Source organism: Bos mutus, chromosome 2 (assembly GCF_027580195.1).
Source record: "Bos mutus isolate GX-2022 chromosome 2, NWIPB_WYAK_1.1, whole genome shotgun sequence".
NCBI lineage: Eukaryota > Metazoa > Chordata > Mammalia > Artiodactyla > Bovidae > Bos > Bos mutus.
In genome coordinates this window covers 39742814-39769404 of record NC_091618.1, presented here as the reverse complement: position 1 = coordinate 39769404, position 26591 = coordinate 39742814, and the positions used below count along the sequence as shown (strand labels likewise).

The 26591-nt window shown below is 46.5% G+C and overlaps 1 protein-coding gene across 2 annotated transcripts in view; it reads right to left on the bottom strand.

The window, feature by feature from the left end:
- Nucleotides 1-11854: 11854 nt before the first annotated feature.
- PLEKHM3 (pleckstrin homology domain containing M3) overlaps nt 11855-26591 on the bottom strand; it is a 223240-nt gene continuing 208503 nt past the window's right edge. For both annotated transcript variants that reach the window (XM_070387515.1, XM_070387524.1), the window contains exon 8: nt 11855-17950. In XM_070387515.1, coding sequence (XP_070243616.1) covers nt 17773-17950 — 178 coding nt within the window. In that variant the 3' untranslated portion in view covers nt 11855-17772. The remainder of the gene's footprint in view (nt 17951-26591) is intronic.

Sequence of the window (26591 nt, the reverse complement as noted above, 5' to 3'; positions counted from 1 at the left end):
CGTGAAGGGTTTGTGCTGTCCAATGTGGGAGCTTCAATGTGGCTATCAACTTTTAAATGAGTTCAAGGGAAATAAAATTCATCATTCAAACTCTCAGTGGTGGTCAAGTGGCTAAGACTCTGCACTCCCAATGCAAGGGGCCTGGGTTTGATCCCTGGTTGGGGAACTAGATCCCACATCTGCAAGTAGAAGACCACGCATGCCACAACTAAGACCCAAATACACAAAATAAGTTAAAAAAATTCAGTCTCTCAGTTGCATTAGCTATGATGTTTTACATGCTCAGTAGCTTGTGTGGCTGGAGAAGGCAATGGCACCCCATTCCAGTGTTCTTGCCTGGAGAATCCCATGAATGGAGGAGCCTGGTGGGCTGCCGTCTATGGGGTCACACAGAGTCGGACACGACTGAAGTGACTTAGCAGCAGCAGCAGCTTGTGTGGCTGGTGGCTTCTGTACGGAACATTTCTGTCACTGTAGAACGTTCTATTGGACAGCATCACTCAAAGGCATACCACTTAACAGAGGCCACTTTTCTGGTCCCAGGCAGCGGTTTAGGTGCACGGTTTCTGAGGGACCCAAGTGAGGCTACAGTGAGAATATAAATCAAGGTGTACGCAGAGCACAGGTATGGTCATTGGAGTGAAAATGATACTTTCAATAAACATTTATTTCTTAAATATAGCACTCGAGTCAACGTCACTCAAACGAGCATCAGAAATCTCAGTACTTGTGCAAGATACCGGTTCTGTCATTTTCGCATGCCTAACCTGTAAGTTGAAGCAGGAAATAAATCAGACTAAGCTGTGATAAACTGAAAAGTGAACAATCATACAGAGTCACTACAATCTTCAGACAGGGGAATGCAGGATGATTTGCAGAGTAGGAGACACGCAAGCAAAATTTGATGAGTGATAGAAAGCTTGGCAAATAGATAAGGAGAATGTGCCAAACAGAAGGAACTGCACAGACCTGGAGAACTGTAAGAAGTTAGCTGGCAGAGCAATGTGAAGGGGAGGAAGGAGAGAAGCAGGTGCAGTCGCCACATTTTGTGGGTCCCATGTAAAATGAAGGCTTCCCAGGTGGCTCAGTGGTAAAGAATCCGCCTGCCAATGCAGGACATGCAAGATGTGGGTTTGATCCCTGGGTCAGGAAGATTCCCTGGAGAAGGAAGTGGCAACCCACTCCAGTATCCTTGTCTAGACAATCCCATGGACAGAGGAGCTTGGCGGGCTACAGTCCATGAAGCTGCAAAGAGCCAGACATGACTGAGCACAGCATAGAACACATACGGTGCAAAAGGCAAATACAGGGCCCTTGTTCAAAAATTCTTCAGAATTTCAAGACAGCAACAGCTGAGCATTAAATCCATAATGTGCCAAAGCACAGCTCACGAGCCCAGGAGGCCATGCTGATGGCAGGAAAGGAAGTTAAAGGGAAAGACAGGCCTATACCGTCAAGGGCTTCTGGGTCAGGCTGTGGTGTTCGGACTGTGTCCTCAAGGCAGCTGAGAGCCTTAAGAGACTTTTAAGTGGGGCTGGGGCAAGATCAGGCTTGAGCACTGAAGGGCTTGGTGGGAAGGCTGGTTAAGAAGCCACTGAAATGGCCTGGGGAGAGAGAGGACGAGAATGGGAGAAGTAAGACTGGACAGAGAGGAGATGAGATTCAGTGAACTTGATAACAGAACTTCAGGCTTGACGCCTTGTTTGCTGTGGTCCGGGCCAGGCCACCCTCCGCTGGGATCCTGTGTCCCTCTTTCTTTGCAGGTTCCCAGGCTTTGGGTTTCTGTGAGCCCTCTGGGAGCCAAAGGCTGAGGATGGAGGAAGATGGGAGGTGCCATACCCCAAGTCGCTCACCAAGCACCCTTTTGGGCCCCACTCCTCTGTTTGCCACATGAAGCAGAGGTTCCCTTGCCCCAGCTCTGGGGGCAACCAAAGCACCCGCCCCCCTCTCCACTCCAGTCCCAGACACCCCGCCTTTAGCAGAAGCTCAGTCAGCATTGTTTCCTTATGGCCTCCCTGGGATTTGCATTTCCTGACTTGGGGTGTTTGTGACATTCCAGGGGCCATTATCAGAGGGTTTCACTCTTTATTTCCTGAGGGAATCAGGTACCGTCCTTTTTCCGCGGGGTTGGAGATGGGGGTGAGGGAGCCGGTGTGGACAAGGCGTCCACTTCGAGCGAGTGGTACAGCTACATGGCGGGGCGCTGAGGGAATGAAAAATGAGCTCCTCCGCGGCCTCCGGGCCGCAGACAACGCGGAAGGAAGCCGGTGTGTATTCACTGCCCGGCGGTGTGTGCCAGGGCTCCTCTCTTTTCGTTAGGCGGTCTCTTCTCATCCTCATGACAATGCCTGAAGGTGAGCGCAGGGGCCCCCCTTTTGCACATGAACACCCAGCGGTCATTGGCAGGATGTGGATTAGAACTCTGGGGTCCCCCACTCCCACCCCTCTCTGGTCTCAGCAAACGCCGGGAACAGCCCCCAGTTCCCTTGGCTTCTACTTGACAGATGGAAAAACCAAACAGAGGAGGCACCAATGGTGAGCTGGTCCTGGGTAAAGCGAGGGGAAACTGTTTCTCAAGTGAGTGTGATTTTATTAAACCTTGCATGGAATGGATGTCTCCATTATTTAGCTTATTTAAAACAACAAACAAACAAGCAAAAAACCACCCAAACAACCAAACATTGGGAGTCTGGTCTGACTCAGACAGAGGGACAGGGGAGGCATATTTAGTGCATCTGAAGGGAAATAAAACCCCCCAGGTCACAGAGTGAAGTTGGCACAATTTTACGAATTGGGCTGCACTGGGTTGGGTGGTTCCAAGAAAAATCTTACAAATGACACAGGAATATTCTTGTTTGGTGGCCAGTCTGACGTGGTGCATCTTGGCACATTCTAGAAACTGGAGGGTGTGGTAGGGCAGGTGGGAGGAGAGAGAGGCCAGTCTAAGGGCAGGGTGGCTGCCGGCTTCTGGGGTTCAGAGAGCATCCTTTGTACCCGGAGCTCTAACAAGCAGGGAACACGTTGATTTTTGGGAGGGATCCATGAGGACCAGAGGAGTGAAAACCGGGGGAGCTATGTTTCCAGCCTCAGAGCCCTCTGACGAATGTTCCAGGTGACTACTAGCTCAGAAGCCAAGGCTGCTTTTTCAGGCTGGTCTCGTGTTTAAACTGGGATATTCATCTTTACAAGCAGGAAAGAGGTCTCTTGGATACAAAAGTTTGGCTGAGAGAAAAAGTCCACAACCTGTGGCTCTGGATTAAAGGGCTGGGCCTCTGGGGGCATCTTCTAGGCTGCAAAAAGGGCCAGGCTGCTGGAAGGGCACTTGAAACAAATAAAACAGTGACTCCCAAACTCACCCATATGTCACGTTCTTCCAGAAAAATACCCTCTGTAATTAGTTACAAGCTGTAGAGAATGAAATCCAATTTACCTGTCAAAGAGAAAGACTGAATTCCCCGCCCCCCGCCGCCCCCCACAACCCACAACCCAGATTGCTGGGAGCGAGTGTGGCCCCTTCCTTCCCCTGGCCCCACCTTTCTCCCCCCACCTTCTAGATTTGAGAAGACTGAAAAAAAATAAAATAGAAAAGTTGGGAAAATCCTCTAAAGACACACAGTGTTCCAAGCACAATCAGACCACTAATTACTGTTAAGCCCAAGCCCTTTTTTGTGTTCTGAGGGGGGCTTCAGTGTGTGGAGACCACTTGGATCTTTTCATGAGTTGGGGCTAACCCCTGAATAGCAGGTTTTTTTTTCTTTTCCTTTTCAACATTTTTTACTGCCTGCCTTCTTCTCCTTCATCTTCATCATCATCTTTTCCCCTCCCTTTCCTTCTTTTTCTTTCCTCCTGTTTTTTTTTTTTTTTCTTTCTCTGTTTTTCCTTTTTGCTTTTCTGATAGCGTTTTTCTTCTGGCGTTGTGTTTTAAGTCTCTAAATGAAACTTGACTGCCCCCACGGCCGGCTGGAGAAGCACAAAGGCCGCCCATTCCACTGGCTACAGTAACGCCATTGTGTGTCCTAACAATGCACTAATTGGCGGCGACAATTGTGGGGTTGGGGAGGAAGAGGGGGGCCGCTCTTTTCCAATCAGCCGGCCACTGAAATAAAGGGACGGGAGTGAGGACGGGAGGCCCAGGTTCCCGATGGAGAGGGGGAAGAGACCCACAGAGGGGGCACAGTGCTGGCGTTTGTGCTGGGCCTTCTCAATTAAAAATAAAAACAAAGGAGAAAAGAATTATTTTGAAAAAAAAAAAAAAAAGTACAGACTATGCCACAAACAACTTCAGGGTCCTTGACCCGCTTCAGGGGGAGAGGGAGTGGAAGGGAACCAAGGTGAGGCATGGTGAGCGTCATGCGGAAGAACCTTTTGGGAAGGGAAACTTGAATCAGTCGACCTGCACATCCAACATTTCTGTGTTTCTGCAAACTGATGCAAAAGTGGGGGAGGTTGGTGAGAAAAGGTTCTGAGAGGAATACCGGACAGGATAGTTGAGAGGCAAGTGCTGAGGTTGGTGAGTGGTAAAGTCCTCGATTCAACCACATTTCTCAAGAAGGGGAAGCCAGCGAGGGAGAAGGCTTCCATTTATTGGATGGTGGTAGATTTGTTGTTGTTGTTTAGTCAGTCAGTCAGTCATGTCCGACTCTGTTGTGACCCCGTGGACTATAGCCCGCCAGACTCCTCTGTCCATGGGATTTCCCAGGCAAGAATATTGGAGTGGGTTGCCGTTTCCTTTTCCAGGGGAATCTTCCTGACCCAGGATCGAACCTGAGTCTCCTGCATTGCAGGCAGATTCTTTACCACTGAGCCACCTGGATAAGGTGTTCATATACTCCAGAAGCTGCAGAAGGTGATTCTGACTTTTAAAATGGTCGGGAAGGGGGAGCTGAGCAAAATGGTAAACAAGAACAGAATGATAACCAAATAGTGCTGTTGAGCCCACAGGGCCTGCTGGAGAAGCCCCCCAAATCTCAGGACCCCAGCCCCTGGAGCCAGCAAGAGCCTCAGAGCCACTGGGTTCCAGCTCACAGCCCGGCTGTACACAGAATGAGCCACCTTCCCAGACCAGCCTCAAAAGGACCCACTCCTGGAAACTTTCCTGGCCCGGTGATATGGACCCACACGCTGTCCACGCTCTTCCCCTATACCCTGGATGCCTCTCCTCTCTTTCTGTGTGTCAGGTCCGGTGCTAAATGTCTTGTCTGCATTATTTCACTGAAATCTCACCCCAGCCCCATAACCTGATGACTATTATTATCCCCAGAGAGAAGGAGATAACGACTTGCCCGATGTCACCGAGCATCATAGCTGAGGAGCCAGGAATCTAACAGTTGCAATAACAGCACTGGTAAACACTGCCCTCTTGGCTTCAGGGAACACCTCTCTCCATTCACTCTATGTACATTTCAGGTTGGGGGTGAGGAGGCAGGGAGGCTGTGCTCCAGCATCTAACAGAACACTTGACATATGGGAGGCCTCCAAAAGGTTTGTTGACCAAAGAGGGCGGCAGGGAGGGCTCTCACTAGCAGACATTCTTTGTGTGCTTGTGGGTCTCAGACTTCAAGCTACATCAGGATCCCCTGTGGGGGAAACTGTTAAAATACAGGTCTCCCCTCCTGTCCCCATGTACCCCAGTCATGAATGAACTGAGAATGTGCACTTCTAATACATCCCCAGCTGATGTTGTGAAGCTGGTCTGGGGACCACAGTTTGAGAAGGGCTGCTCTAGTTCCTGCATAATGTTCACATTGCATCAGGGATTCCATTCCTGCCATTATCTCTGGTTTTGTTATTGTTGTTGGTTGTTTTTGTGGTGTGAGATCAGAAGTTTTATTAAGGAGGAATTAAGGGTGAAAAGTTTTGGCCATTGTTGTTGTTGTTCAGTCATTAAGTTGTGTCTGGCTCTTTGTGACCCCATGGCCTGCAGCACATCTGGCTCCCCTGTCCTTCACCATCTCCTGAAGTTTGCTCAAATTCATGCTCATTGAATTGATGATGCCATACAACCATCTCATCCTCTGTTGTCCCTTATTTGTCCTGCCTTCAATCTTTACCAGCATCAGGGTCTTTTCCAAAGAGTCAGCTCTTTGCATCAGGTGGCCAAAGTATTGCAGCCTCAGCTTTGGTTCTTCCAATGAATATTTAGGGTTGATTTCCTTTAGGATTGATTGGTTTGATCTTGCAGTCCAAGGGACTCTCAAGAGCCTTCTCCAGCACCACGGTTCAAAAGCATCAATTCTTTGGTGCTCAGCCTTCTTTATGGTCCAATTCTCACACCCATACATTACCACTGGAAAAACCATAGCTTTGACTGTATGGACCTTTGTTGGCAAAGTGATGCCTATGCTTTTTAATATGCTGTCTAGGTTTGTCACAGCTTTGACCATAACAAGAAATAATCTTAGATTCTTTCCTACTTTAAAAAACAGTCTTAATCAAACAGTGATTTATATCTAATTTAAAAAATAAGATGATCAGTGATATGCCCAACTAACAACACCGCAAACAATGACGTGCTTTAGAAAATATCTAGATAGAGTCTTTTATTTGGGAAGACGTCTTGGAGAGTTCTTTTCTCCTCAATTTTTGTGCCTCTTAATTTTATGTCATGAATATTGTATACTTTAAAGTGAAATGCTCCTCCAGTGGAAGAATTGAATAAAGAGGATTTTAATTCTAAAGTCCTTTTGGTGAGGACATCTCGGCGGATGGGTAAGAAGTTGAGGAACCCACCCCCGGGGACCCCCAACGTGTTGGCTCAGGAGCTAGTGCCTTGGGTCCCAACATGGTGCCAGGGAACAGACAGGACCCTCTGCACTGGGGGAAACTGCCTCCCTGCAAATAAAGGGTTCTGTCTCCACTCAGTTCTCTAGGGACCAACCCTGTTTCTTGAGCTAGTCCTTTTAGTTAGTCAGGTATTCAGCATCCATTGGTAAGTCACTATCGTCATGTCAGGGGTGCAGCAGACTCCTGAAATGCCCCCTTTTCTCAATTAAAGGCAACTTTCCCTCCAGCTTTGGTGCAGCTTTCTGAATGGAGAGGTTGAGGATGATGCACCCTGGCAGTGCTCACTCTTGTGTGTTCTTGTCTCCTGGCTGCATGGGGTGGCATGAATAGGGCAGGGGGTACTGTCCTCCGAAGAGACTGGGACCTCTGCTCCCTAAAGAAGGAGAAATGGAAGCTGGAATGGGACCGTAGCCCTTACAGTGTGTCAAGCCTTCAGGAGGACCACCTGATTTTGTAAAAGCTTTACCGTCAGAACAAACAAAACAAAACAAGGTATTTGGGGGACCATGAGATAAATTTGATTTGGGATCGAGCAGCAGATGATAACAAGAAATTATTACTACTTTTGTTCAGTGTGTAATGGCATTGTGACTCCATAGAAGAAAAATAAACATCTTTTGTAGATGTGTGCTAAAGCACATCAGCATGAAATATCATTATGTCTGAGACTGGCTCTGTGATATTTTCTCAAAAAAAAAGAAGAAGAAAAACAAGCGTAGGTGGAACAAACAAGGCAAACATCGAATAATTTTTATTTTTAAAAAAGTTTATTATTATCTCCAAATATCCCCATGGTGGGCTGCATATGAGCTGACTATTGGGGTTCCGGGGGGACAGGTTTGGGGCCAGTGTGGGCAGAGCTAGTTCCCAGGACTTGCTGGTTGTTGGACCACATGTTGATTTTGATATACGTTTGCCACAAGTACTGGCACTTGGCAAACTCCATCAGTCAGTGCCAGGCCTCTGCTGTCCCCCTTCCCCTTGGTGTGGAATTGAACTTGCATGAGCAAGAGGTATTTCCTGAGATGTCTATCATTAGACATCTCCTCTGGGCACTGGGGCTGCAGTGGCTGCTTCCTTGGTGGCCTCACTCCTGGGCAGCAGTGAGCAAGCCATCTGGGGAGCTTGGCCCAGTTTAGAATTCACATTCACTTCCCTGCCTGTGCAATTGGAATTTATTTCCTCTGCAAAAGGCTTGAATCTCAGAGCAAAATACCTCCAGCTGGGCTTGAGTATGCGTGCAGTGATCCTAATGGAGAAAGATTCTGGTTTATTTTCCTAACAGCGTGCACCTTGTGGTCTCCTTGGAACCCGGCATTATTAAGAGTGTGCCATCACAATACAGCGCGGAAGCTAAGGCAATTTGGATGTCCTTGGGCCCCAAATTAATATGTGCTTTGTATAGTCTTGTAATCTGGAAGGCAATTTTCCATAACACAGTGAGAGATGTTCCTTTTATATATTTGAGATAATTTAGCTCAATGTTCATTTGAAAAAATGATGGTGCTAATAGCGGCTCTTCAGCTTCAGAACAACAGACCGTCCTGAGAGAGCACAGAAGCCATGGAAAGTGATTCTCATATCAGGCTGTCTGGAAGGGATTGGATAAAAGCTGGAGGAATTTCCCCCAGACCAACAGCTGCCTGAGATTGTATGGCAGGATCTGAAATACTGTATGAACCCATGAACTTGAACTGATTGGCTTAAAACCAATAGCTCTTAATGGAGGAATATGAGATAGAGTGGGGGGCGAGGGGGTTATTATGAATTTCCTGATTGTCCAGGTAAATTGTAAGTCATTGCACATAAATCAGAATTTCTGTATGCTCAGCTGTGGTAACAGTTTGTTCTTCCTGCTGGACCTTTCTGTCCAAGCTATGAAGGAATAGATACAAACAAGGAAGGATAAATGAATCTGCTGTGTGGGTTTTGCCTTGGGCTTCCTGAGTATTATGTACCAGGGGCCATTGTTCTCTTGGGGAAGGAATCCTCTACTCCAATCAGAATCCAATACAGTAATAAAAATCCACTTTAAACACCCCCCCCCCACACACACACAACCTGGCCCCACTCAAGTCAATAATGTAATTTTTAAGGATGTTGCTTTAGAACAAGTCCCAAGTTCATTTCTACTTGCATCCTTGCCCTTTGGAAACACTGTCTTTCTACAATGATTCTCAATAAAGTCTTTGCTGTGGAGGTTCCCCCTCTGGTAAGCACTGTGGGAATGGAGCAGATCACATCTTTTATAAGACTGAACCATTTGTACAAGTGCTCCATCAATGAGGAATATTTGTCATCATCAAAGTTACTGACTTCATAAAAGGAGGAGGGGGAAGAACTAACTTTCCATTCACCTGCAACTGGCAGGTGGAGAAGGCAATGGCACCCCACTCCAGTTCTCTTGCCTGGAAAATCCCATGGACAGAGGAGCCTGGTGGGCTACAGTCCATGGGGTCGCTAAGAGTTGGGCACGACTGAGCGACTTCACTTTCACTTTTCACTTTCATGCATTGGAGAAGGAAATGGCAACCCACTCCAGTGTTCTTGCCTGGAGAATCCCAGGGATGGAGGAGCCTGGTGGGCTGCCGTCTATGGGGTTGCACAGAGTGGGACACAACTGAAGCGACTTAGCAGAAGCAGCAGCAACTGGCAGGAGAGCTTGAAGATTGTCAGTTCAATAGATGCCTGGATTCAGAGTGACTGTGGTTAAATTAAAGTCTATAGTTTTTCCACGAAGCCAAGGCAAATCTAGACACGGCTCAGGTTTTTCCGAATCTCCGAGGCCTTGCTGGGGAAGAAGCACCTAGTGAGTTTCCATTTAAACAACACTGTCTGGAGTGATAAGTTTCATGTTTGTCAGGTGGGCCTGACCTCGGCACAGACTGTCACATGCATACATTTGAGGACAATTGCAGCATAATGAGGAGGAATGAAAAAATGGAAGGAAGGGTACAGGACTGTCTTTGTAGACCAGCTTAGTCACCTGTGGCCATGACTTCTATTCACCTGGCTGTCTGGCAGCGGTATATACTGGATAAATAGACACTAACCACACCCCGGAAGAAAATGAAGAGGGTATAAAGTTCAGGTTTTATGAAAACAATGGCAATCTATGAGCAGCAGGTTCCAAAGTACTGGGCCTGTTCGGTGTCTGTTGGGAGGAAGGGAGACAACAGCTGTGAGCTGGAGGGCAACTAAGACAGCTCAGTCCCGCTACATACCTTTGACATCTTTCCCACTGTGGACTTCCAGTATCCCAAGCACTTGGCTATTTCAGGGAAACTTGTTTCATTCAGTCTGCTGCTGCTGCTAAGTCGCTTCAGTCGTGTCAGACTCTGTGCGACCCCAGAGATGGCAGCCCACCAGGCTCCCCGGTCCCTGGGATTCCCCAGGCAAGGACACTGGAGTGGGTTGCCATTTCCTTCTCCAATGCATGAAAGTGAAAAGTGAAAGTGAAGTCCCTCAGTTGTGTCCGACTCTTAGCGATCCCATGGACTGCAGCCTACCAGGCTCCTCCATCCATGGGATTTTCCAGGCAAGAGTACTGGAGTGGGGTGCCACTGCCTTCTCTGTTCATTCAGTCTAGTGGGTTTTAACTTTTAGGACGCACAGGGCTCACCCAGGGAACTTTAAAAAAAATACAAATACTCAGGCCCCATCCAGAAAGATTCGGACTCAGTTGTCTGCAACGGGATCCTGAGTATTTTTGTGTTACTCCTGTGGGAACCGCTGATTAAAGTCATCATCTAGTGGTTTCATCAAAGGACAGGACTAGAAACGATTCAGGGAGATTCCAATCACATCTCCTGAGGGTGGGGAGAGAGGAACAGAATGGTGTCTCTTTCCACCCTTTGGAAATGACTTGTGATAATGCGAAAACTTCCTGCAGTTATCCAGTCACTCAGGTTTGCTGCCACTGGGGGAAGGCTAACCCGTCCTGTAAATCACAGGAATCGGGGCTCTGGCTGCACTGTCTAGTTTGGTTCAGTGAAACATTAACTTGTTTCTTTTTATTGTGGATTGTGGCAGGTTGCTCGTGAAGATGAGGTCCAGTTGTTCCTTGGACGGAATGGGCATGAGCTCCAGTGGCTTTCCTGGGGGTGGAGGAGGGGGAGCTGGGCATGAACTTGTTTAGGTGTGTCCTAGAGAGTGAGGCTCAGAGTCCACCTGCGGTAAATGTTTAACCAGAAGCACCTTTTCTGGTCTCTTCAATGTCTTTGAGTAGGTGAATTTCAATGGGGCTTTTGAAAGGTTCCGAGTGGACAGTTGTGCCTGTGGTCTTTTTTGTGGCCATGAGGGCCAGCCCTGGGGAAGGTCATGTAGATATTTTCCATCACCTCTCGGCTCCCAGAGGGCTGCTGTCCTCACAGAGATAAGTCCTCTCTACTTTCACTCTTTGCTCTCAAAGTATGGTCTTCATGGTCTTCGGGAATGACCAGTGGCCTTGCCTACCATCTGGCACTTGCTTCTCTAATTTGGAGAGTGCAGTGGTGATGAAAGCTTGGGGAAAAGCTGGGATAGATGCTCCGTGTGGGAGCTGGGGTGGGTTTGTCTCAGATGAGAAAGAAATCATGGTCTGTTTCGGCCAATGAGGCCTAGAGCACCACATTTGTAATTTTTTCAAAGTTTAATTATATTTTTCATAAGCATAGGAAGGGCTGATGAGAATATTGAGGTTGAAGAAATCAGGAAAAAATGAAGTCTGTAAGATTAATATTAAGAGCTATTTTATATATCTATATATCTGAATCATTTTGCTGTATACCTGAAACTGACATTGTAAACCAACTACAGTTAAAAAAAAAAAAAGTAAAAATCTTAAGAACTATTTCAAGGTCCCAGTAGCTCACTTTCAATAAAGTTTAAATCTTGACTTTGAATTAACATCCAGCACTCATCTTGGGCTTTCACCACCCCCGCAAAAACAGCATTTGAATGGAGTTGTTATGAGAGGAGAAAGTACTTTCTGCATTGTTTATTGAGAGAGAGATAACTTTATACATCAGGAACTGGTGCACTTAAATTATATGACAGATGACTGTAAAAACTAGGGGTCTTGTCCACAACACAGTTTCTTTTTTTTATTATTACAGTTATTGATATTTTAAAAAATGATGTAAACAAAACTATGGATAACTTATGCCCAAACAAAAGGCAATAAAATCCAGAAAACAGAAACAATACATATATAAGTTACAGTAGATATTACAAATAGCTCAACACAGAGTGACAGAGTAATAGCCCAAGCCCCAAGTTTTAGACAGTTCTGTACAGCATGAACAGAAATAAGGGAAAATGACATCTATCTGACCCAGGAGCGTTAAGAACAAGTTGTGCAAAGACTTCCGCACCCCACGTTCGATACTCTTCATTTACAACCTACACATTTCCTCTCTTTTTACTGTTCTCTAAAGATAGATTTTTTTCCCCCCTTGAATGTTCTAGGATAGGCTACTCACAATAGGATCCTGAGAGGTGACCAAATCAGAACCTAAGCCTCTGGTGGTGAAAGCCTAATGTAATAGCTTGTTGGACTGCCCTCACCACGTAGAAATGCCTTCACTACAATCATCCAAGAGGCCTCTCACTTCCCACTTGGAAGACAGGTGGCAAAATAAAAGAAACCCTTTATACAGTAAAGGAAAAGAAAATCCTTGTGTTTGGGTAATTTTTTTCACCTGAAAAAGGCTAAGTTCACTGACTTTACAGATTGGAATCTAAATAACCAGTATAATTTCTCTACCCATTGGCCTTGACATCATGACATTCCCCTGAGTTTGGTTCATGGAAAGCAAGCAAGCAAGCAAAAGGAGTAATTTGAGAAACAGCATAAAACAGAGTCAAAACATTATGTGGTTGTGTTTTTTGTGTTTCCTGGGTAAGTGTCAATGGCGCCAAGGAGTGTTTCCACTAGTCTGCTCTGACAATGTGCTTCCAACAGGAACCCTTGTACTCATGAGGTTAAGGCACCAGGTTAAATGAAGGTGGAAGGTCTGGCATGTGCATGGAATATGTGGGCTCCGAGCGTGCCTGTGTCGAGAGCAGCCAGCAGGGAAGAAGCAAGGTGATCCATATTGAGGCAAAGGACCCTGCAGGCTTCAAGTGGGTCTGCTAGTCTAGACTAGAAGCACGAGGCAGTACTGTAAGGCACTCCTACGGGGAAAAAGACATGAATACGATGGTCAGTGTGAGGAGCCACGAGCCCCAGAGGTCCACCAGCCAGTTTACCAGGCCTGAACCTGGGCTCAGAACTGCGGCAAGGAAGGTCAAGGGAAGGGAAGAGAGGCTGGTCTGCAGCTCAGCGGCCTAGGAGGGTATCTTATTGTGCTAAGAGTTGCCATAAGCGCCTGAATCTTCTACCTGGGTAACAACTGGCTTCACTGCAGACCTTCCTAACAAGAGGGCGTCTCTCTCTACAGGGAAAATCCAAACAAAACAGCAGCTGTCTCTTCACTCGGGGTTAACAGTGCCTTCCATTACCTTGGAGGCCACTGCAGGAGGAAAGGGCTCTATTGCATGATCCCTTGGAGCCCATTTAAAATAAAAGCCCTGACGACTGTGGGTGTGCTTGAGACGGTGTTCCACACTTTTCTTTTGACTTTTGTCAGTGACTTTTGACAATGGCTTGGGGTACTGGTACTTCACTGTTGAAACACTGTTTCCCATGATAGAAATCCCATTTGTCGGTTTAGATGAGCTGAGCAGGGCTTGTTCACCTGTCACTGGGTTCAAGTAGTGAAGTAGGGCAGTGAGTTCTACTAGACTGAGGATTGGAAGAACAGTGCAGAGGACACAACACTCGGAGCTGTTTTTAATGCCCAGGTGTTGGCAAGGACCAGGGAAGGGAAAACAGAGAGTGGTTCCAACAACTCAGTTCAGGCCAACGAGGGCACGTTCGCTTCGTTTTGCCCCAACTCTCTACTTTTCTCACATTGTCTTAGAGGAAGAAAAGTAGTAAGACAGGAACCTCAAGCAAATAAGGGGGCGGGGGGAACTGCACTTACCTCTCTTTACTGGGGGAAGTAAAAAAAATAAAAAAGAAAATCACCTTGTGTTGACTCCAGGCAGTATTAGAATCAGGAGCTGAAGATTTACTTCACAGTCTAGTTACTTCAGTCAAGAGCAGCCTGTCAGTGGAGGTGAGGAACACTGCCCCCACACAGCAACAGCAGCGTTGGCTTAACCCTAAATTAGGAGCCGAGTGTATCTTGGCTTCCTCAGATCATGCCTCTGTTTGCAGAAAATGCTCAGTTCGGCTTCACCCAAGTCCTACCCTGATGCAACGATTTACGTGTGGCCCTTTCTGGCTCATGGGTAGAGACAAAGCCACAGGTTTGGAAGTCATGCCTTTTCGAGAAGGCATGGGAAGAAACTATCCAGTGTCGGTGTGCAGTGTGTACAGATGCACAGACAAAAACAGACAAAAACAAACGCTGGACCCCATGCAAGGGGACTCGCTGTAGCTTAGCAATGGTGGCCTCCGTGCAGCCAGAAGGAAGCCAGGCACAGTCCCTCAGCAGGGGTCTGAAGGACACCACTGGGTTGGCTGGAAACCACAAATCCCAAGTCCTAGCGATATTCCCTTCTTGGTGGAGGCCTAGTCTGGAAGAATCCAAAAGCGATTGCCTTCTCAGCTCATCAAATATTAAAGCTCCTAGAGAGATTACTCTTAAGCACAATGATCATGAAGACGACCATAATACCGTCCCCTGAAAAGGCAATGAGGCAAAGGGGGAAGATGGGAGTTTTATGTGGCTTTCACATACAGAGCTTTCAACTTGGAGAAAGAGCCACCCTGGAAAGAACATGACTCCCATCCCAGTTGACTGCTTTTTAAGTACTTTGCGGCCTTCCTGCTGCGGTGCAAACTGAGGTCTATTTTAGGAACCGGCTTTTTTACTGCAGGGTGAGATGCCAGCATTTCACCAGGCTTGGACTGTCCCACAATCGAGTTTCTGGCACGGTGAGGAGGGATTTCCTCAAGTGATACACCAGGGAAGGGGCCTTTCAAGAGAAAAGAGGTTCCCTGAAGTTGGCTGCCAGCCCTAGGAGATTAATGGGCCATTTTCTCCTGGGCTTTATGTACAAGATATTTAATATGGGATGAAAAATGGACCATGAGGGAAAGCAGGTATTAGCTTAGGTCTTAAGGAGGTGGTAATCCACAGATTTGCTTTCGTTTCGACAGTTTCTAAGTAGTGGAACAATTACCTACAGTGCACCAAGTAATTTGTTAGGGTCGAAAACAGTAAGGGCGTTCAGGTGTGCGCTAAGGTATCCTGGGTTGAAAACAGCAAATTTGAATTTTCGTGGCAGACCCAACTGCTAAGCCAGCTCTGCCCTGTCCGTTCATGTTTGGGGGTTGGTGGCTGAGTGTGTCATGTAGGCCTGCGGCTGGCACCGGCCAGGCTGTCGGGGCTCCACAAAGAGGAGGGAAATGGGCTGCTGGGGTATGCTTCCAGCTCTGGTAGCTGATGGTGATAGCACATTTATCATTTTTTTTCCCTTTCGAAAATAAGCAACAATGTGGGTGGGAAGTTCTCCTTAGAGGTTCACAGGGATTGCCACTATTCTGCTGGGCCTTGAAACAACCCTGGTAAAAGCCAAGGCCTTGGGAGCACAGACCCAGAGTATCAAGCCGACTCTCAGTGGGTCTGACCCTGGGGCCTGTGAGACAGGACAGGAAATTCTGTACATGCAGCCAACGTGCTAGAAGGGAGGAGATGGCCCTGTACTCTGGGTCTCCAATTGCAGTGTGCTAGGGATGGCCTTGCTGACAGTTGGAGTCACAGATACATTAATTACGGCGAAGGCAGAAGTAAGCTACAGTGACAGGGAGCTGGGGGCGGAGGGAGAAGGCACTTTGCCATCGGAGCACATCTGTTTTATAATAAGCGGGTCTGTAATTCTCTTGTGAAAGATCACGTTTTGCTATCTTCTCTGAGGCTGGAATATATAAATACTGTATTTCACGAAGGGGAAGAGGAAAGGGGAGATGATCAAATTTGTTTGCCTGTTTGCCAAGCGCTTGTTTGAGATTTTCCACCCTTTTTCTTTTGTGTGTAACAGTTTCTATAGAGTGGGGTGGGGCGGGGAGAGGGAGTCAACTTGTTTTTCTAAAAGTAAAAGGCACCGTAAGGCGTCTCATGAATGGGGCCCCGGCCTTTTAATAAGTTTTCATGCCTTGGCTACAGCTACTGTATAATCAGAAGATAAATGCATGAGTGGTGCTGAGCTATTAACGTTGAAATGTGTGGTCTGGGGCCAAAGGAATGGGTGTGGGTTGAGAGGTGAAATGCTCATACCCAACAGTCTGCACAGAAGTGAGTCTGAAATGTCACATCTCCAAATGAACAGAAGCATCATGAGCTGGGATTGGAGGGAGCCAGGTGTGGGAAAAGGAGCAGTGGGGTTAAATGTCCCATGGGCTGTGTGAACACTGGTTCTCTAGGTCCTGCTAGGAGTGTAGCTACTAAACCATGGAGGCTTTGAAGGCATCTGCTTAGAGGAACGGTAAGAATCTTCTCATATAACCTACTGAGAATTGCTTAAATATAAGCTTATTTTTTGATTCTAGAAAGAGTTAAGGTGGAAGGAATGGGAGCCATGCTTTCTGGTGCCAAGCTATCTGCCATTTTGGTCACCGTGGCCACTGTGCTAAGAGGGTGCTGCAGAGGGAGAATACCCCCCTGCCAAGTGCCTGAGCAACTCACTCTCATTCTCATTCCTTATTAGCTTAGCACTTTGCATCTCACTTCAAGGTGGCAATGATGCATGTGCGTGTATATATATATATTTAAATAATATTAGATTTAATTCCTTAATTATATTTGTCAGTTTGGTATTTTCTTCATAGTCTAAAGTTGGTACTGTGAAGTTCCAAGGTGCTCTGATTTTTCAAAACAATTAAAGTATGAAAGCAGATGTGGTGACATTGACAAATGAAAGGTAGGAGTGAAAGGGCAATGAAGAACAATAAAAATAAATAAAGTGTAATGAATAGGTGGGAACTCCCCACACAGGATTCTGTGAAAAGAAAACTGCAGATCCTGTCTTGGAATGTGTGGACTCTACACCCGACCTCCTGGTCTACACACTGATGTATTTAACAATCCTAAGCAATTTCCTCCAGCCAGCACCATTTAAAAAAAAAAAAAAAATCATCCTGTCACCCCTGGAACTCCTGGAAAACTGCTCTTCAGAGCCATGTTTCCAGCCTGGCAAATACGGTCACGTCTCTGGGCGGGTGTTGGGATTCATACCAGCAAACAGATGGACAACATGTAGGTTACTGAGGTCTCTTGTCAGGAAAAAATGCTTTCTGAGATTAACTTCAGAACAATTTAGCTCCTCTAATAAATTAAGGACACACGCTTTCTGTCAGAGGGAGCCTGCACTCCTGATTTCCAAGCTGTTTAACTCAGCTTAGGGGATCCCAGCCTTTGTGAAGACACGGAGGTGGGAGCCGGGACATGGGCTCCTGGAAGGATCCAGGAGTCACTGCTGTGTTTTGAAGCTTTTCTTATGAAACTTGATGATGGGTGCTTGCCTCAGTTACCTCATCCTCTGTGAAGGCTAAAAATAAATAACACAAAAATAACTCAAAGCACTCTTCTGGAGAAAATGCTTTCTCCTATGTCTTGTGTAATAAATAGCTCCTGAGAGCCCACAATGTCTGAACTATACAGCCTTGCGTGTAAACCATGTTTGGCTTGGGGGCAAAGCAGCTGAAATTCATGGCTAAGTGTAATCCCGCTATTGGTAACCTCTTGAGCCACAAAGCTCCATGAACCTTTAAGACAATGACTTATACTGAACATACGTACAGGACATATAGGTATGTGTGCATGTACATTTATAAATATATATATCTAGCTGAGGATGAGACATTAACTTCCCCCAGAGGGGTCTAACTGTCTAGTTTGGAAGCCACTGGGGCTGATGGATGGTTGAGAGGTCACCGCCCGGCCTTGGACTCCTGCTGAGTCAGGTGTTCTGGTAGGACAGCTCAAACATGTTGCAAGCCTCCTCCAGGCTCTCATCCATGTTCAACCTCCGCCAGAAAGACTTCTGCTTCATCTGCAGCTCTCGGCGGACACATCGCGGGCAGGGGACAGACTTCTCTTTGCATTCAGCGTGGAAAACAGCTCCACAGCTTTCACACCTGCAAGAGCCAACCACGGAGATGATGAGTAAGGTTGAAGTGAGCAGAGCAGGAGGCTGGAAGTCCAGACCTCTGCACAGCTCAGGTCACAGCCTTTTATTCCTGACCCCTCAAAGAGACGTGACTCATAGAAGTGGATTCTTTCCTTTTCCAAAAGACTCAAAGTTGAATTTCATTTGAAAAACATGTGGGTTTTTTTTTTTTCTTTTTTTTCTGATTAGAACTACCTAGGGACAGGCTTATGTTTTCTGGGTGAAGGGGAGTCAGCAGTCAGTTAGCGATTTTGTGATCATGGTTACAATCGACAGAGCTCTAGAAGCTCCATGTGTTAGCTGGACTGAGAAAGAAGTGGGGGTAGTGACTCTAGGGTGAAGTGACAGAAAATAAGAGTGGAGTGCCCTGCCAACTGAAAACACTCCCAACACCAGTGACAGCCCCCGTGTCACAGCTGTGAAAATGTGGCTCCTCACTTCCGCTAACAAGAGCCAAGCAGTTCCCTGTCACTCCCTACCTTTATTTGACACTTTGCAAAGTGTCAAAATGGCATACTTTCAATTTCTGAATGATAGACTGTGGTCTGTTGCTCTTTTGAGTTTTGTTTTTTTAATTAGAAACTCCCTCAAACCTTTCTATAGCTAGCTTCATAACACACGTGGGAACAGTAAAGCATGAGAGAGTGGGGGAGAGATCTTGTTTTTTAAGAAAAACAAAAAACACACAAATGCTGTAATTTATAGAGGAGACATTCCAGGTGGATGATGTTGTTTGGCTTGGTGGAAGCCTGTAGGAGTCTAAATGGCTTGTTTTTACTGCAAAGCCTTTAATAATGAGTAACTGACAAGCTTCCCTAGTGGCTTAGATGGTAAAGATGCCTGCAATGCAGGAGACCTGGGTTCAATCCCTGGGTCAGGAAGATCCCCTGGAGGAGCGCATGGCTACCCACTCCAGTATTCTTGCCTGGAGAATTCCATGGACAGAGGAGCCTGGCAGGCTACAGTCCATGAGGTTGCAAAGAGTCAGACATGACTGAGTAACAGGTTTCTCACTTTCAACTGACTAGCACAACTATAGCTGCTCCATTGGGTGGCTTGCCAGTGAGGATTAAGTTCTCATCCTTCCTCACGTGAGTGACAACCTAGGACCTCATCCCAGGAGCCCAGGGAACTGGGCCTGTGTGATTTTGCTCCACCGGCAGTGTCCATGCAGGTTCAATGATGGCTGTGAAGGAGCTAGTCCTCAGGGCTCAGCCTTATGCCTCCTACTTTTCTTTGAGTTTCAGACCTGGGTGTGAGATGGTCTTTGGAGCACCACTCCCTGGCCTGCTATTGGCTCAGGATTCAGAAAGTTTGGTCAAAGGAGGATCTTCCCACCCACTCTGGTACCCAGGAGAGAAGGCAGGGACTTAGCGGGAGAGGCACTAGTGTGTGGGGAGGGGCTGTATCTACCAGCTTAAATCTGTATCTGTATCTATCTTAAATCTGATAAATCTGTATCTATCTGTATCTGCAGATTAAAAGACAGAAGCTTCACTGTACCCAGTGGTCTCTACCTCCAGCTCAGCTATCTGGTCTAAATACTGCATAGCAGTGGTTAGTAGTGCAGGCAGGGTAAGATGGCCTAATGCCAATCTATCTTCAGATCACATTCAGCCTATAGGACTGCCATGGATGGAACTGTGTGCCCCCCAAATTCCTATGCTGATGCCTCAACCTCCAATGTATCTGTATTTGGAGATGGGGTCCTCAGGAAGTAATTTAGGTTCACTGGAATCATAAAGATACGTCCTGATCTGATATGATTTGTGTCTTCATAAGAAGAGAACTAAAGAGGAACTAAAAGAGCCTCTTGATGAGGGTGAACGGTGAGAGTGAAAGAGCCAACTTAAGACTAAATATTAAAAAAACTAAGATCATGGCATCCGGCCCCATTACTTCATGGCAAATAGAGGGGGAAATGGTGGAAGTAGTGACAGATTTCCTTTCTTTGGGTTCTAAAATCACTGTGGATGGTGACTTCAGCCATGAACTGCTTCTTGGCAGGAAAGTGATGACAAACCTAGACAGTGTGCTGAAAAGCAGAGACATCACTCTGCCAAAAAAGGTCCATATAGTCAAGGCTATGGTCTTCCCAGTGGTCACATACAGTTGTGAGAGCTAGACTGTAAAGAAGGCAGAAGGCCAAAGAATTGATGCCTTTGAACTGTTGTGCTGCAGAAGACTCCTGAAAATCCCCTGGATAGCAAGGAGATCAAACCAGTCAATCTTAATGGAAATCAACCCTAAATACTCACTGGAAGGACTGATGCTGAAGCTGAAGCTCCAGTATTTTGGTCATCTGATGCGAACAGATGACTCACTGGAAAAGTCCCTGATGCTGGGAAAGATTGAGGGCAGAGGAGAAGAGGCTGTCAGAGGATGAGATGGCTAGATGGCATCACCGATGTGATAAACGTGAACTTGGGCAACTCCGGGAGATGGTGAGGGACAGGGAGGACTGGCATGCTGCAGGCCATGGGGTCACAAAGAGTCAGACATGACTGGGTGACTGAACAACAACAAGAAGGACAACAGAGAGCCCCTTCTCCTCCCCTGTCTGTACTCGGAGGAGAGGCTATGCAAGGACTGAGGCAGGAAGGCAGCCGTCTGCAAACCAGGAAGAGAGCTCTGGCCAGAAACCAAGCCCTGCTGAACCCTGACCTGGGACTTCCAGCTGCCAGCACTGTAAGAAATAAATCCAGTCTGTGGTATTCTCTATAACAGCCAAAGCTGACTAAGACAGTGACCTTGAGGAAGTTACTTCACTTCCCTGAGCTTCAATTTCCTTATCTGCTAAGTTGGGTTTCCATTAACATGTACCTCGTCTGGTGCTGTGTGGCTCAAATGAGATCACAGATGCAGCGTTTGCACAGTTCCTGGCACCTGGTTAACACTTAATAACACAGCTGAGGCGGCTTCTTCCAGTGTCAGCAGCTACTTGCTGCCTTCCTGCAAGTCTTCATTTCAGCCTGATTTCACCTATGCCACCGTGGTGACCTGAGGGCACTCTGATCAACCCCGTCATTTCAGAGAGAGGAAACCTGAGGTTCTAAGAGGGGTAGTAGTTGTCTCACGAGGACACAGCGAGTGAAAGCCAGAGCAGAGACTAGAACCCAGGACTCCTGGCAGCCCAGCCAAGGCTTGTACCCGAGGGCTGCTTATCTAAGTGAGAGCAGTGCGTGATCACGGAAGGACATGTGGGGCTTCAAGTTAGAATCCTTGGGTCCAAATCTCTAATCTTTCTTTGAGTGACCTTGGGCATGGAATTTATATTCTTGGTACTCACAATGACTTCCTTCCTAGTCAGTGGGGTTCTCAGACGAAAACGGGTGGATGTATGTGGAAGGGCCGGTCAAATGGCAAGTGGTTCGAGGAGCAAGCAAGGGGGTACACCAGCTCCCATGGTGACACTGGCACCTGCCTTCTTGCCTGGAGCTGCCAGGCTGCCATGGTGAGGTCATCATTATCATCTCTCTGGCCTCAACCCCTCCCTCCTTCCCAGGAAGAGTGCAGGTGGGGAATGAAGGGCAAATGCAGGTGTCCTTGGGCCTCTCTTGTCTGGCCGGCTCCTCCCCGATGGCCTTGTCCTCAGTGGGTCACACCTCTGTAACCTCCTACTACTGAAGGGAGATGAATGATAACTTTAATAAATTTCCTCCTTCCTGCCTCCTCGATCCTGCTGAGTTAGTCAGTGACTTACACACCTAGGGATGTTACCCTAGGGAATGACTGATAAGGAGACAACTGCTGGTTTCCTTCAGTACCACTCCCTGTCTCTGCTGATACCCCTCTCCCACCCCACTGTGAGTGGAGAGGTTGAGTCTTATCAGATACTTCTGGTGCAACAAACACCCATGGGGTGATGGAGGGACACCTGCTCTTTCTAGCCAAAGGTCACTAACTGGAAAATAAAAAAAGTGTAAGATAAAAAAAATGAATGATTTCAAAATAGAACCAAGTCCTATTTTTTTTTTAACAATCTGTAACCCAGCAGGCATCTTTTGACCTGTATAAGTGGATAGACTTATCAATGACGTTCCCAAATTCAGAGATTGTACTGTTAAATTCCCCCTCCCCACCCCCCGCCCCGATCCTCCCTTTACAGAAAAGGAACAAGGGCAGGAGAAGGAAGAAGAGAGACTCTCACATAAGAGTTATGAGCTCTGTAGTAAAAATGTAGTATGCAGTGTTTACTTACATTAAATGTAATGTTTATTTACATTAAAAATGCAATATATAGGTATTAATTATAGGTATTCTCTGAGAATAGGACTTTACTAAAAAGAACCTTTCACACTAAAAAGATTCACTGACCCCTTAGTTTTTACTGAATTTCTTAACTGTATTAAAAATACAAAATACAGTTAAACATAACTTTTAAGGAACATGTCTTTTATATAAGGCATAGCTACCAATGTATTTGTCTGGGCAGAAAATTGCTACAGATAATGAAAGAGCAGCGTCCCTTTGGCATTCCTCAGTGATACATCAAATGAAAGCCAGCACCTTCATTTCTGAGTCATCCAGTCCAGCAGTCAGCAGTGTTCTGGATTCTGCTGTGGCCCCTGGAGAACAAAGACTGTGTAGCCTCCCTTTGCAGTGTCGTGTCATGGAGGATGTGACTGCATAGACATATACTTGCTATAACCAGGGCCATGCAATAGATTTTCCTATTTTTTCTTGAAAGCATTCACTGCTTCACCTAATCCAGGGATCTCACCTTGGTGCTAGTGATGCTTGGGACTTACGGTTCTTGTTGTTATTCCGAGCACTGTGGGCTTCCCAGGTGGCGCTAGTGGTAAAGAATCTGTCTGCCAATTTAGGAGACGCAAGAGACATGGATTCAACCCTGGGTTGAAAGATCCCCTGGAGGAGCAAATGGCAATCCACTCCAGTATTTTTGCCTGGGAAATCCCACGGACAGAGGAGCTTGGTGGGCTACAGTCCACAGGGTCGCAAAGAGCTGGACACGACTGAGCAGAGACACCACCACCACCTTCTGAGCACTACAGTATGTTTAGTGTTATCTCTGGACTCTGCCCACCGGATGCTAGTGGCAAACCCTGCTCTTCCCGTCAATGCCTCCAGGCACTGCCAAATGTCCCTGGGGTGGGGTGGAGGGCAGGCAGTGGGAGGAAACCTTCTGGGTTGAGAACCATTGACTCAACCTGTCTGGATAAGGTATCATAGAGAGGGTACCCAGGGAGTACATAAACAGCACCCTCTCCAGGTAGAATGTGCAAGAATTTCCTGTGGGCTTACAGTGGCAACCCACTCCAGGACTCCTGCCTGGAGAATCTCATGGAGCCTGGTAGGCTACAGTCCATGGGGACACGGCTGAGTGACTTCACTTTCACTTCACAATCAAATTAACCAATAAGGTCCAGTGTAGTGTGTTTATTCACATCATTTTCACAAATATATATTTTAATAATCACTTGATTAAAATAGCTGAAACTCACTTAGCATTAACCATCCTATGGTTTCTAAAATTGGTTTAGGCCATCATTTAAGAAGTCCATACCCATGGCACAATTCTGTGTATTGACTGTGCTGTGCTGTGCTCCGTCACTCACAGTCGTGTCCAACTCTTTGCAACCCCCTGGACTGTGGCCCACCAAGCTCCTCTGTCCATGGTGATTCTCTAGGCAAGAATACTGGAGTGGGTAGCCTATCCCTTTTCCAGGGGAACTTCCCAACCCAGGAATTGAACTGGGGTCTCCTGTGTTGCAGGCAGATTCTTTACCAGCTGAGCTATCAGGGAAGTCCATGCATTGACTAGCAACCCTCAACTTTCTATCAGCTCACTTTGATTTTTCCATTCTCCCCAAAGGCCATTTTGGTGACTGACCCTGCACCACATTTATCCCCTCTTTGGCCAAGAACTTCCAAGGTATTTCTCTGTGGTGTTCCTTCCTTCTTTGAGCCCTATCTAAGCCATCTAGAGAACCAAAACTAAATACTTTTCTATTTGCCCCATAAAATAAATCTCTTTTACCTAATTGTGAAGCAGTTCAGTTTCAGTGACTTCTGCAATGGAAAGGAGACCAGTAAAATATCAGTGAGGCCACTTACTGCAGAAGGGAGAGCACAGTGAGAGAGAGTAATCCTGAAATCCTGTCCCTAGTATCACTGGGATCTTGGAGAACTTACTTCATCTCAGAACCTCACTTTCCCCAGAAGGCTATGAGAAAGCTGGATTAGATGGTATTTAAGGTTCCTTAAAATCCACTCCAGTGTTCCTGCCTGGAGAATCCCATGGACAGAGAAGCCTGGTAGGCTGCAGTCCATGGGGTCGCACAGAGTCGGACATGACTGAAGCGACTTAGCAGCAGCAAGGTTCCTTACAACCTGCAGATTTTGTGCAGGGGAAAAAGAGCTACTCTGGGTTTTATCTTCTTCTTTCCAAACTTCCATGGCCCCAAGTCTGTGGATGAATGAGTGGGAATGTAGTCCTGCTGGTCCCTTCTCAGAAAAATCTCAAACTGACAAGCTTGGAATGAATGAGCCTTAACATGAGATGAGCCTTAAAGTGAAGAGTGAGATTTTAAATGTTATTTGCATTCATTAGTCAAGTGATGAAATAGCTGATATGTGCTAGTACATACAGCTCTGATCATCAGGAATTTGGCCAAAAGAGTTGACCCTGCCCTTTCAAATAAAATTTCAACTAAACATTAAGGACTTCTCTCTAAGTTTTCTCTCAATCTTCATCAGCATCCCTTTTCCCCAAGAAAAATCCCCAGAATTGTTAAATGTTGCGGGGTTTTCATTTTGTGGGGGTGAGGACTGGCTAGAGGCAGGAGTCATTCACCAGCCTGCATAGAAGTACTTACTTTTGTGTTTTAAACACTGGGACAGCCACACTGGAGAGGACCGTGTGCCGGTCAGTACAGTGTATGCCAGAGGATGTGTGAGGAGAAAGGAGTAACTCAAGGTTCGAGTCTGCGGAAGCCCTAGGGGTCAATACCATTAATGACTGGTGCACCCCTCGCAAATTGGTCCCCTTCCTTGGAATGGGGCAGAGGAATATCTCCACCAGCTAGAGGAAACAGAAATCTCATTCTATGTCTTAATAAAGGCATCATCAAACGAGACTCTATTGTTGTTCAGTCGCTAAGTTGTGTCTGACTCTTTCCAAGCCCATGGACTGCAGAGGCTCCTTTGTCCTTCACTATCTCCTGGTCACTCAAAGTCATGTCCATTGAGTCGGTGATCCTATCTAACCATCTCATCCTTAGCTGCCCCCTTCTCCTTTTGCCTTCAATCTTTCCCAGAATCAGGGTCTTTTCCAATGAGTCAGCTCTCCACATCAAGAGGCTCAAGTTTGGAGCTTCAGCTTCAGCATCAGTCCTGATGAATATTCAGGGTTGATTTCTTATAAACAGCCCTAAAACTTGGCTTACTGACCTACAGCAAATGAAAGAGAGGTCCAGAACCTAGAAATTGAGTAGTCAATTGCCAAGAGATTGGACAGACAGGATGTTCTTATTACAAGCTATCAAATTCAAGAAAACTCACCTGTGACAAAACTAACAGAACTAAATATGTGCAGGGGAAAAGGCTTGCTTCTCGAATACTATGGCAAAGAAGCAAGAATTTCTGGCTGCTGAGAGTTTCCTGTTCTGGAATGCTGATGATGTGAAACCAATTAGAGACAGGCTGATGATGGCTTTGTCTGTGCCCTTCCAGCTTCTAGCTGCACACAGGGAGGTCACAGGAAGCCGCTAGAGGCCTCTGCCCCAGGTTGAGGTCACCGAGATGCTTCTACTCTGTGCATGTTGGGTTCCTCCCTGGCTGCATTTTTATTTTTGGCTCAGGCAATGACCTCAGATATTTCACTAGGATTGAAATTCAGGCTTAGCTTGGTTGGATCTCTGACAAGGGAAAGACAGGCCCACAGAGCAGGGTGAGCTCTGGCTGATTTCCACTCAGTGGAGCCCACGACGAAAAGGGTGGGACACAGAGTAAGTGCACATTATCAGGCATGTGTGTGCGGTTTGGGGTATGGCTGCTATGTAAGACGCCTCACAGGGTCACTAGTTATTATCGGTTTTTCTCAGAAACCAAGATGATTATTCAAATCTCTTAGCTAAGGGAGGTAGTTATTGGGGCCTGGTTATTTTCATGTTTGGGGTTGGTGTTTCCTTCTGTTCTTGAGTCAGTAAATGGATATCAGCAAACAATTTATAATTTGCTTAAATAGGAAACCAGCCAATATCATATACAGCATGTCTGTCTGTGTGTGTGTATGTGTGCTATGCATGTACTTATATAGCTATATATATGCTGTTTAGAAGAATACACAGAATATGTTACTAAACATTCAAAGGTAAAATGAATTAAATATGATTTAACTAGATGATACAATCTAATAGATTCATTCTTTTGAATGAATGAATGAGCAAGCCTTGTGCTGGGATAACCAGAAATCCGTTCCCCAGGTACCCGTCGGTTCTCGACCCGCCCCCCCCCCAAGCAGGTGGGAGGGGGGAGGGAGACAACAAAGGGTCTGGCTCCTTGGAGAGTGGGGGCAGGGATGAACTGCATCTGGGTCCATCACATTTAGGGTTGATAACTGTGATTTTTTTTTTTTTGGCGGGGGG